Genomic DNA, 12,355 nt, shown 5'->3' with positions numbered 1-12,355 from the left:
AAAAAAAAAAAAAAAACCAAACAAACAAAAAAGCACATAATCAAGCCAAAGACCCAATAATTAACAAAATTTTGAAGGATGAGCACAATGATATTCTGAGATGCCTGTGATCACTGTATTATGATAAGAAAATACCAACGATCTCCACAGATGACAAAGTCACAAGTATTGCTGATGCTACTGGTTGCTGTGTATGTTCATAATTGAAGAAATGCTAAATTTCAGTTGAAAGTTAGTGAAAATAAAGGTGTCACATTTTTTCCATCCAGGTTTATGAAACCCCTGATTTCTATTAAAGGGTCCTCTTAAATTTTAGAGTTACCCTAAGTCTCAATGTTGGGAAACCTTCCTTTCTCTCCATACACTCTCCCTGGTTCTTTGGCTTCAAATATCACTTATATACTGATGACAAGCAAATGTATATATGCCTGCCCAATCTTTCTTCTGAACACCAGACTCTTACAGCCAACTGTCAACTTTCTATCTCCACCTGGATGTCATTGCTAACAAAATATGTATAAAATGCAGCTCCCACTGTAGGCCTTCTCCCCAGTACTCCTCCAAACCTGGTCCTGTCTGTCTTAATCTCAATCGAAGGTACCATCATCACCCAATTGCTCAAGCTAAAACTACGAATCAGTCTTGATTCCTCCGTTCCATCACTCAATCCGTGGCAAAATCCTGTCAGTCCATTTCTAAACCACCCTCTTCTATTTCTCCTACCACCACACTAGGCTAAGCCACCTATCTTGTAGCCCTGCTCACCGGCACTGAAAGAAAGACACTGGCCTTGGGTAAACCTCGACACTTGAGTCATGTCACCATATCCAACAGCAATGACGAAACCAACCCCAGAATTCCACAGAGGTCATATTTCAACCCAGCAAAAGGTGAAATGTTCTAAAATAAAGGACTACAGGCTTTCACCAAATGCGTCTGTAGAACACGCAAGGTAATGTGGTTCAGAAAGCTGTGATTGTGCTTAATCCTAGAACAGTGAAGACACAGACTGCATTCTCACCAGCACATGTCTCCGATGCCAGCTGAGGCCATTTCAACACAACTTTCCAGGCAATAAATTCTTATTTCCTGTTGCCTGTTGGAGATTTCCACCTAAGAGAACGACACACTTCAAATTCATATATCAGACTGAACACTCCATCCTTCCTCCTGCTGCATTCCCTGCTCCCAAAGCAATGAATCCACACCACCTACCATAGCCAAGATGGGAAAGTCATCCTTTACGCATCATAAATCCAATAAGCTACATTCTGTCTCCTAAACACTCTTGGACCGTGTCCTGTCCTCTTTATTGGCACTGCCTCTGACTTGAGCCAGCCTTAACCAATTGACAAATTATCTGTCCCCAGGTCCTCAGAAACGGCTCTTTCCCTGGCAGGCACCCCCAACTGCCTGGGCTGAGGACCTTCGGGCCTCTCCCTCCTGGCTCGCACTTCGCAAATCAGCTAGAGAGGGCCTAGTCTTCGGGCTACCCGACCCATACCTTGACTGGGTTAGTTAACACCTCCTTCATGTACTCGGCCACAGTGATAGGGCCAGTGGACTTTATTTTGTACATAAGATGCCTCAGCATCGGCGTCACCAGGTTGTTTTCTGCAGGCTCATTCCCGGAGCTGAAGTATTTCCCTCTCCAAACAGAGGGAATGGCTGCGAAAAACACAAATTAAACAGGTCCCATGATAAATCTTAATATTCACGAGCGCAAGCAGCCTTAGCGTTTTCAAAGCAGCTTCGTGAACCCTCAATCTCGCCCCATCGCAGACCGCGGGCTATGCTTAGCACGCCCACAGGGCGCAGAGAAAGCCCCCACTTGCCCACGACCACGCAGCCCCATCGCGTCTCTACCGGGCCCTTTCCAGCCCAAGGTAACTTCAAGGTGGTAGTGTGCCCCCGAGCCCTTAATGTCCCGGAGCTCCCAGTTGAGGAGCTGAGGAAGGCACCTCACGCGTTTCCACGGCAACCGGATTCTAGCGGACTGACGCTTACCTGCGCGCGCCAGGGCGCACAGCGGCCCCACACCTGACCGCGCCAAGACACTCATGCCGAAATTCATAAGCTGGCTCGCTCCGCCAGGAACTAGAGCTTAGACTATTTCCGGGAGAAGACACGCCCGGCAGGAAGTACGTAACGGGCCGAGCGGAAGTAAGTCGAGTTCCACGCGCGAGTGCTCTGCCAGTCATGGCGGCAGCCAAGAAGCCTTTGGAGTTCCATGCCAAGAGGCCTTGGCGCCCCGAGGAGGCGGTAGGAGATCCGGACGAGGAGGTCGAGGATGATCCTAGTGAAGCCGAGAATGGGTTCTCCCTGGAGGAAGTGTTACGGCTCGGAGGCACCAAGGTAACGACCGCGGGCTTCGGGGAAAGGGGTCAGGCGTGGGGAGTCCCGAGTGTGGCTAGGCTGACTGCACCGCTGCTTCCGCGCGGCGTAAAGCGCGGGCCTCCAGGACCCAGATCCCAGCCTCGGAAGCATGTGTTCGGTGCGCTTCCCACGCTGGTTTCCAATGCTGTTTACAAAAGAAGAGTTTCACATTGAACGTTGAATTCTCTGGCCTTTCTTAAGATGTAAGCGATCCTCTCATTTTATGGACATAGTGTAACCATCCATCCATCAGGTCGGAGAGTAGTTTTTCTTGGTCCAGATCTTGTGGTGTGCGTGCTTTGAACACCAGTGGTATTGGAATTTTCAATTCTGTTCTCATAGGATGCATGCCCGTGTCACTGTATGCTCCAGAAGCCCTCTTTTTTGGAACATCCTAATTAAGGGAGAGAACTGTAAACAGACTTCTAAATACGTAATACAGCAGACGCGGGGTAGTGCTATGGAAAAAAAATAAGGAAGGACGATAAGGAGTGGGAGCGCGTTAGTTTTAAATGTGATCGACGAATACATCAGTGAGACGTTTGAGCAGAATCCTAAAGAAGAAGAAAGGGTGAGCCATGTGGCATTCCATTCAGTTGGAGCTGCAAATGGAAAGACAGGCCGAAGTGTGCCTAACCTACCCCATAAGCAGCCGAAATGCCAGTGTAGCTGAGGCAAAGTGAGGTAGGGGAAGATAGTAAGAAATGAGGTCCAAGGGGTAAGAGGGCAGGCTTTTGCTCCGAGTTTGATGCAAAACCACTGGAAGATTTTAAGCAGATAAGGGACAGAAATTAACTTTGTTTGTAATATTATTTTGTTTGAATACTGGACTTTCAGGGTAGAGGGTTTGGTTAGAGATAGGCAGATTCACAGTTTGCTCCGTGCTTGTATATATTTTAGTTTTGAATAGGTAATATATACACATGATACACGTGATACAAACTTAAAAAGATATATAGTGAAAAGTCAGATTTTTCCACTTTTATCTTAGCCATACGATTTCCCTGATAGAAAGCAATTATTTTTACAAGTGTATTTTATATCCTCTAGGGCTATTATATACCTTTTCAAGCATATACAGACGTGTGTATTATTTTTAACACAAATGGTACCATATGTATATATACCTGTCTCTACATTTTGCTTTCTTTTCCGTCTTAGAGGTCCTTCTATATCAGTGCATAAAGTTCTGTGTCATTGATATGGCTGCATAAATCATTTTGTCCGTCTTAATTTATCTAACCATACATTTATTTGGATATTTAAATTGTTGCCAGTGGCCGGGCACGTCGGCTCACGCTTGTAATCCCAGCACTTCGGGAGGCGGAGGCGGGTGGATCACCTGAGGTCAGGAGTTCAAGACCAGCCTGGCAAATATGGCAAAACCCTATCTCTACTAAAAATACAAAAATTAGCCGGGCATGTTGGCGGGCGCCTGTAATCCCAGCTACTGGAGAGGCTGAGGCAGGAGAATCACTTGAACCCAAGAGGCGCAGAGGTTGCAGTGAGTCGAGATCACGCCACTGCATCCAGCCTGGGCATCAAGAGCGAGACTCCATCTCAAAAAAAAAAAAAAAAAATGTTGACAGTCTTTCACTATTTTAAATAATGCTACAGTTAATAACTTTAAACATAATTTTTCCCCACTTTTGTAAGTATATACGTAGTCTAATTTGTAGAAACGGTCCAGGCACAGTGTGGTTCACACCTGTAATCCCAGCATTTTAGGAATCTGAGGTAGGAGGATACCTTGAACCCAGGAGTTTGAGACCAGCCTGGGCAACATAAGGAGATCTCATCTCTACAAAAAAAAAAAAAATTTTTTTTAAATAGCTAGGCATGGGAGCACATGTCTGTAGTTTCAGCTACAGGCTGAGGCTGGAGGATCCCTTCAGCCTGGGAGGTTGAGGCTGCAGGTCAGCCATAGTCATGCCACTGCACTCCAGCCTGGACAACAGAGCGAGACCCCGTCTCAAATAATTTTTAGAAATGAAGCTGCTGGGTCAACGGATGTGTGCCTTGTATTAAATAGTTTTGATTGGAGTTGACAAATTGTCCTCCATGGAGGTTGTGTCAGTTTACACTCACATCAACCATGTATGAAAGTGCCCTTTCCCCCACCCCTTTCCCAGCACCGCCTTTCATAAATGTATCTTTGTTCATCTGATAAATTAAAAGATGGATGTCTCATTGTGGTTTTAATGTGGATTTCTCTAAATGTCAGTGAGGTTGAGCATCTTTTCATATTTTTAAAGAACACTTTTTTTTCTATGAACTTTTCGTATCCTTTGCACATTTTTCTTTTGGGTTGCCACTTACTGATGTGTAGAGACTTTTATATTAAGGCATTAAACCCAATTACTTTGTTGTGGTGGATTTTGTTTGTTTGTTTGTTTGTTTTTTGAGACAGAGTCTTGCTATGAGTTGCTTGTATTTTTTTTCCAGTTTATAATTTGTCTTTTTTCCTATATCAAAATGAAAAAGAGTGTGTGTGTGTGTGTGTGTGTGTGTGTGTGTGTGTGTGTGTAAAAGAAAGAGAGGGAATGATTTTCCTTTGTGGACCCTGAATTTTATGTCAACTTTGAAAGGATTTTTTCCTGTTCTGAAATTATTTTAAAAATTATATTGTATTTCCTATTATTTTATGGTTTTATTTTTCACATTTGTAATGTATTTTTAACTTACATTTTTATGCAGCAAGATTACCTTAGGCTGGCTACTTTGGATGAGAATGAGGAAGTGATCGATGGAGGCAAAAAAGGAGCAATTGATGATCTTCAACAAGGTGAATTGGAAGCATTTATTCAAAATCTTAATTTGGCCAAGTATACAAAAGCTTGCTTAATCGAAGAAGATGAACCAGCTAAAAAAGAAAATATCAGCAAAAAAGAAGTAAAAATACCTAAAATAAATAACAAAAATGCAGCAGAAGGTCAAAGGACACCAGTTAATAAGGTGAAAAATAAGAATACGCCAGAACCACATTCTGATGAGAACGGCTATACCACACCGAAAGTAAAGAAAGAGAAACAGAACATCTTTGAATTTTTTGAGAGACAGACTTTGTTGCTTAAGCCTGGAGGCAAATGGTATGATCTGGAGTATAGCAATGAATATTCTTTGAAACCCCAGCCTCAGGATATTGTGTCTGAGTACAAAACCCTTGCTCAGAAGCTGTATGAGCATGAAATCAACTTATTCAAAAGTAAGACAAATAGTCAAAAGGGAGCCTCTTCTACCTGGATGAAGGCAATTGTGTCATCAGGGACACTAGGTGACAGGATGGCGGCCATGATTCTTCTTATTCAAGATGATGCCATTCACACACTTCAGTTTGTAGAAACTCTTGTGAACCTTGTTAAAAAGAAGGGCAGCAAACAGCAATGCCTCATGGCCTTGGATACTTTCAAAGAGTTGCTCATAACAGACCTTTTGCCAGACAATCGGAAGCTGAGGATTTTCAGCCAGCATCCTTTTGACAAACTGGAACAGTTGTCCAGTGGCAACAAGGACTCAAGAGATAGAAGACTGATATTATGGTATTTTGAACACCAGCTGAAACACTTAGTGGCTGAATTTGTGCAGGTCTTAGAAACTTTAAGTCATGACACATTAGTAACCACTAAAACTCGAGCCCTTACTGTGGCTCATGAGCTGCTTTGTAACAAGCCTGAGGAAGAAAAGGCTCTTCTTGTGCAAGTGGTAAATAAACTGGGAGATCCTCAGAACAGAATTGCCACAAAAGCCTCCCATCTGTTAGAGACATTACTTTGTAAACATCCCAATATGAAAGGAGTTGTGTGTGGTGAAGTTGAAAGGCTACTCTTCCGCTCAAATATCAGCTCCAAAGCTCAATATTATGCAATTTGCTTTTTAAATCAGATGGCCCTCTCCCATGAAGAAAGTGAACTGGCTAACAAATTAATAACTATTTACTTTTGCTTTTTTCAGACTTGTATCAAGAAAAAAGATATTGAATCAAAAATGCTTAGTGCCCTTTTAACAGGTGTGAATAGGGCATACCCTTATTCCCAGACTGGTGATGACAAAGTGAGGGAGCAGGTGGACACACTGTTTAAAGTGTTGCATGTTGTGAATTTTAATACCAGTGTGCAGGCTTTAATGTTGCTTTTCCAAGTAATGAATTCTCAGCAGACAATATCAGATCGATATTACACAGCATTATACAGGTAAGAGCATACCATTTCAATATAATGTGAAGTATAACTTGATGTAGTACAGCACAAGCAGTGCCTTCTGTGGCTCAAGAGAGAGTTAGAAAATTGGGTATTAGGCCCCCTCAGCAGCTTGCTACTCACCACCTTCAAGTAAGTCACTTAATCTTTGTTTCCCTGATGGGCACAAATTATATTAGGTGCTTTGAATACATTTTTCATTTTGAGAAGTTGTAAAATACAGAAAAATCCCCAAAAGAATTTTATCGACCACCGAATTCTAGTATTTCAGAATTAATATTTTTGCTGTACTTTTAAATCTTTTGGGATATTAAAGAAATAAAATTGCAGATATAATTGCAGTTTCCTTCTTCCCATTCTCCAGTTCTTTGTTTTCCCTGCTGTCTTTCACACAGTTGAATGCATTCACACAGTAATTCATTCAACAAGCAGTATGGTGCCATGATCTAGGTGCGCAGGAGGCACAATGAATAGAAATCCCACCCCTCGAGGTGCTTAACATTCATATTGAGGGAGGTGTCAGAGAGGGGATTTGGGGTAAACAAGAAAGTATGTTAAGTAGAGAGTTTTGGGGGGTACAGAGGTTTTTTAAATTTTCATGAAGATTAAGGTTCTGTTTACTGAATTTTGCAACTCACCCATTGGGGCATCGTATTTTCTTTTCTTTTTTTTTTTTTTGAGACGGAGTTTCCCTCTTGTTACCCAGGCTGGAGGGCAATGGCGCGATCTCGGCTCACCGTAACCTCCACCTCCTGGGTTCAGGCAATTCTCCTGCCTCAGCCTCCTGAGTAGCTGGGATTACAGGCACGCGCCACCATGCCCAGCCAATTTTTTTGTAGTTTTAGTAGAGACGGGGTTTCACCGTGTTGACCAGGATGGTCTCGATCTCTTGACCTCGTGATCCACCCGCCTCGGCCTCCCAAAGTGCTGGGATTACAGGCATGAGCCACCACGCCTGGCAGGCATCGTATTTTCAGCCATGTGTAAACAGTTTCGAGCTGTTCAAGAGACAGTTGAACATGACTGTGTTCAAGAAATTAATATATTTCCGTCTAATTCATTTTTATAATTTTATATAGCTGTATCTTGTGAGAAAGTGTAGAGTAGTGGTTAATATTTTAGACTTAAGCCACACTGCCTGGGTTTGAGTCCCTGCCATTAGTTTTCTGCGTAACTTTGGGCAAATTACTTGATCCCCGCTAAAAACCTATTGGTAGATATAATCCATCCCATATTATCATGCCTAAGTTGATGTGTCTGTAGGACGGAGATAGAAGCACCTATCTCGTGATTATTATGAAGATTTTGAAACTTGCACAAGGTCCTACAGCTTGTAAATGACAGAACTGGGGCTTTAATGAAGGTTGGGGAAGTATGTGTGTTAACCCATGTAATCTTTGTATGTGTGTTAAGTGCTTAACAGTGCCTAACACATAGTGCTATGTGAAATGTTGGCTGCTATCCTTATTACTTGTACTCATACATGTTTCTTTAGTTTAATCCTCTTAACAGCTCTCCAGCCTGTGAGGTACAATAATTTAGTTAGGTGGCAAATCCAGGTCCACTTGCTTTAGAGTTCATGACATTTCATAGCACTGATTGCTCTGGTTCACTAAAAAAAACTCTCAGAAGCCTTTCCACAACTCTTTGAAGTAATAGATACTTATCACTGTTAATTTGAAGAGTTCTAAGGCTGAAAATGTGGAAGTTTCGGGGTCTTGAGTTTTGTTTTTGTTTTCATTTTTTTGAAAGGGGGTGGTTTGATTATTTTGAACTTTTGGGGGTCATGGGAATTTTTAATTTTTGGAAAGTGTTTGGAGTCTATTAGAAAACATTTTTCTGTTTCTATTCAACATCACAGTCTAACATCTCTGAGGATCAGAATACATTTTTTAGTTTTTCAAATTACTATTTGCCAGGAACTCTCAGAGGTGGAGTTTCTTAACGGGCCTTTATGGCTTCTTAAAGTATTTGTTTGCTCTTGGTTTTATTAAGATCCTTTATATTAAGAAAACCCCTAGTTAATTGAGGGATAAAAGAAATAACATGATTTGGCTGGCAAAAATATGATTTATCAAAAAGTTTAGGAAAATGTTTCGTCAAATGATAGAGACGTCTCTAAGTTCTTCTCAAATGGTTCTGTTGATGTGGGATGGAGTGTATGCCTAGAAATAAGCTGCAAAATGGATGGAAATGTTGGCAAATTTAAATGTAAAGAGAGAAAATTGAATAATCCGGAATATCTCAGAATATTACCAAAAGGGTGATATTTCTCAGTTGGGGGGAAACTGAGTATGCGGAGCAGTAGGAAAGTGCTTCCCAAGCTTAAGTATTTTCATTTCTAGTATTAGTGGGAAAAATTAATGGAAGTGCTTAAAACAAAGGAAATAATGATTCCAGGTGTTAATAGAGCTAATCTGGAGGATTGTGTTAATTCTGGGTGTCCTAATATCTGGGGGTCTAGACCAGTTGGGAACATCTGTAGGATTCAGTACCTAGGATAGAGAATTTTTAAAGTATCATGAGATCAGAGTAGAGCAGCCTACAGTAGAGAGACATTACGGAGAGACAGGCACATAATAGCTAAACAGGTTCAAGTATTTTGGAAACGGTCACGTAAAAGTACTGACTGCCAAACACTGGGGTTACAACAGTGAATAACACAGGTATAATCTCTATTCCATTGGACATTGGGAGAAAAGGGAAAGGCAGGGAAACCAAGTTTGTGAAACTGTGAAGAACACAAGCATGAGACTGAGAGACTAATAGAAGAACCTATTTTGGATACTGTGGACATGCAGAGAGTTGGGGAGAAGCACTCTGGGCAGTGAGAATAGTGTGTATGAAAGGGATGTTACACAGCTAGTACATTGGACTAGAGGTTCTCTAAAGTCCTTAGAATTTAATTTTCTGTTTTTCATTGGTGGTCTTCACTAAAACCATAAGGAGGGTGCCTCTGATCACCCTGCTAGTAGGTAGTTATACAAGGACAAAAACCCAGATCTCCTAATGTTCTGCTTCCGTGGGTCAGTTTTCATTGTCTGGTTTTAGATGAGCTTTTCTAGTGGGGTTCTAAAAATACTGTTAGGGCTGTGCCCTGTTGATGTAGAAAACAGAGAAACACTGGAAAAGATAAGAAAACCACATACATAAGTAAAAAATCTCATTCCTGTGAGTTGTTGTTGTTGGTTTTTCCTGGTGCCATCATCATCCTTTCTTTTCTGGTCATTGACTTCTATTTTGCCTCTTAGGCCAGGGTCTCTTGTTCTAAAATAAGCAGCAAAGTTATCCCTAAGATGAATTTAATAGCTATTTCTAATATGTGACCATTGGTTGTGGAGATGGTTTTATACATAAATATTTGACCTTGGTTTTGTTTTACAGGAAGATGTTGGATCCAGGGTTGATGATGTGTTCCAAGCAAGCTATGTTTCTTAACCTTGTCTACAAATCTCTGAAAGCTGACATTGTGTTGCGCCGGGTGAAGGCTTTTGTGAAGAGGTTACTTCAAGTTACTTGTCAGCAGATGCCACCATTTATATGTGGAGCTTTATATCTTGTGTCTGAGATCCTTAAAGCAAAACCAGGTTTAAGAAGCCAACTAGATGATCATCCGGTATATTTTACAACTGGTTTTTAAGTTGAGTGGGTACTGAACTATATTGGTTGTTTTTGTTTTGTTTTTCTTTGCTTCAAATAATAATAACCTAGTTCTCTGAAGCATATGAGTGTGAGTTCTGGAATAGGACAAACCTAGATTTAGATTTTAGTACCAGCTGTGCAGTTTGCAAGGTGGGCATGTTGCTCAACTCTTCTACTTGGAATAAACTGTACTACACTAGAAGCTATCATGATTATAAAACTTAGTAGACTTCTTAAGCCTTCTTCCTTAACTATGAAATGGAAATAATAATAGTACCTACCTCATAGGGTTATTTACAAGTCAGAAATTTACTTGAGGGCTAATTGTTTTCAAGTAATAGATTCCCTAAGGCTCAGGGGTTCTTAGCTCAAAGTTTAACTGTTATGTTTAGAAATAAAGATGTGATCTCCTCTCTTGTTGTAAATAGCATTGATGGCCATCATTTTACTTATTACAACTTTCACGTTTCACCAGAATTGCAATAAGTAAAACTCTACATCACATAATGGAGCACAGACTTTTCTGCAATTTCCAGTTGATTTACGTAGATTTATGAAACCATGCTTTTTAGGAGTCAGATGATGAAGAAAATTTTATTGATGCAAACAATGATGAAGATATGGAAAAATTCACTGATGCAGACAAAGAAACAGAGATGGTGAAAAAACTTGAGACGGAAGAAACTATTCCTCAAACTGATACAGAAACCAGAAAACCAGAGATTGCTTCCTGGGTGCACTATGATAATTTGAAAGGTAAGTTTTTAAAATCTTTATTCTCTTGAATTTTTAAACCAGGGAGTTTGTTTCTCTTTGATTTTCTGTTTTATTTTATTTACAAAATTTTATACCATTTTATTTATTTTATTTATTTGTTTTTTGAGATGGAGTCTCACTCTGTCACCAAGGCTGGAGTGCAGTGGCCAGTATCAGCTCACTGAAGCCTGCGTCTCCCAGGTTCAAGCCGTTTTCCTGCCTCAGCCTCCCAAGTAGCTGGGATTACAGGCATGTGCCACCACACCCAGCTAATTTTTGTGTTTTCAGTAGAGACGGGGTTTCACCATGTTACTCAGGATGGTCTCAAACTCCTGACCTCAGGTATATGCCCTCCTCGGCCTCCCAGAGTGCTGGGATTACAGGCGTGAGCCACTGTGCCCAGCCCACAGTTTCTTAAAGTAATGTTTTAGGAATAGAAAACTTTCTGTTCAAGATAGAAACTTTAAGTGGTTTCCTGTACACACACCAAACTAAATTAAAAATATATTAATAGAATGTTAGAGTCAAAAGAAATCTTAGAAATGCAGCCTCTTCATTTGAGGCTGTAAGAAAGCACTAGCCTTGAGGTTTGAGAAATGTGATGCCAGACCCATTTCTTCAACTTGCTTTGGGACTCACGGTCAAATTAATTCATCTCCAAATTTCAATTTGTGAAGTACAAAAGAGAAGTCTGATAGCTGCCTGAAAAGTTTTTAGGAGAATCCGTCAGTTTCCCTGAAGACTAAACTGAGGGAGTAATTCTTTATAAGGATAAAGAGCATGTGTGTTGTAAGATAGTCAGTTCCTAGTTTGTTCTGAAAATCTTTTGTTTTAACTTTTTTTAATCCTGAGTTTAAAAACATATAGATAATGTCAGATGTGTTCCAAGTGAAAATTTTTTCTGGGCATACTTTAATGACAAATACTTGGAGCACTCTAAAGCTCCAAAAGACTTTAGACCATCTTCACACTATTTCCATCTTAATGTTTATGACCTCTTTGACCCAAAAATGGGCACCTTTTGTTACCATTTGGAAAAGGGAGATATTTAGGGGTTTTTTGTTTGGTTTTTGTTTTGTTTTCTTTGGAGGCTCCACCCAGGCCAGGCTCACTGCCGCCTGAAACTCGTGAACTCAAGCAATCCTCTCACCTCAGCCTCCTACGTAGCCAGGACTACGGGCTCATAGCACCAGGTCTGGCTAATTTTATTTTTTGTAGAGATGAGATCGCACTCTGTTGCCCAGGATGGTCTCGAACTCTTGGACTCAAGCAACCTTCCTACTTTGGCCTCCCAAAGTGCTGGGATTATAAGTATGAGCCATTGTGCCCAGCCAAGAAAGAAGTTTTGAAGGGAGCTTTTATTTACTTATTTTGAAGTCAGGCTC

General features: G+C 41.0%; 2 protein-coding genes across 4 annotated transcripts in view; one reads left to right on the top strand and one right to left on the bottom strand.

The window, feature by feature from the left end:
- The window catches only part of NDUFAF7 (NADH:ubiquinone oxidoreductase complex assembly factor 7), a 15,463-nt gene extending 13,318 nt beyond the window's left edge, over positions 1-2,145 (bottom strand). The window contains exons 1-2 of one of the 3 annotated variants that reach the window (XM_017534901.2): positions 2,008-2,145; positions 1,505-1,668 (exon numbers count right to left, since the gene is read on the bottom strand). In XM_017534901.2, the coding sequence (XP_017390390.1) occupies positions 1,505-1,668; positions 2,008-2,074 (231 nt within the window). In that variant the 5' untranslated portion in view covers positions 2,075-2,145. Of the gene's footprint in view, positions 1-1,021; positions 1,114-1,504; positions 1,669-2,007 lie in introns of those variants that run through there. The other 2 variants (XM_017534903.2, XM_017534902.2) reach the window with 2 other exon arrangements.
- The window catches only part of CEBPZ (CCAAT enhancer binding protein zeta), a 28,145-nt gene continuing 17,849 nt past the window's right edge, over positions 2,060-12,355 (top strand). Inside the window, exons 1-4 of the mRNA XM_017534896.2 lie at positions 2,060-2,355; positions 5,074-6,566; positions 9,957-10,188; positions 10,787-10,970. Of these exons, the coding sequence (XP_017390385.1) occupies positions 2,200-2,355; positions 5,074-6,566; positions 9,957-10,188; positions 10,787-10,970 (2,065 nt within the window). The 5' untranslated portion in view covers positions 2,060-2,199. The remainder of the gene's footprint in view (positions 2,356-5,073; positions 6,567-9,956; positions 10,189-10,786; positions 10,971-12,355) is intronic.

Source organism: Cebus imitator, unplaced genomic scaffold (assembly GCF_001604975.1).
Source record: "Cebus imitator isolate Cc_AM_T3 unplaced genomic scaffold, Cebus_imitator-1.0 Scaffold88, whole genome shotgun sequence".
In the NCBI taxonomy this organism is placed as follows: Eukaryota; Metazoa; Chordata; class Mammalia; order Primates; family Cebidae; genus Cebus; species Cebus imitator.
This window is presented reverse-complemented; position numbering and strand designations above follow the sequence as displayed.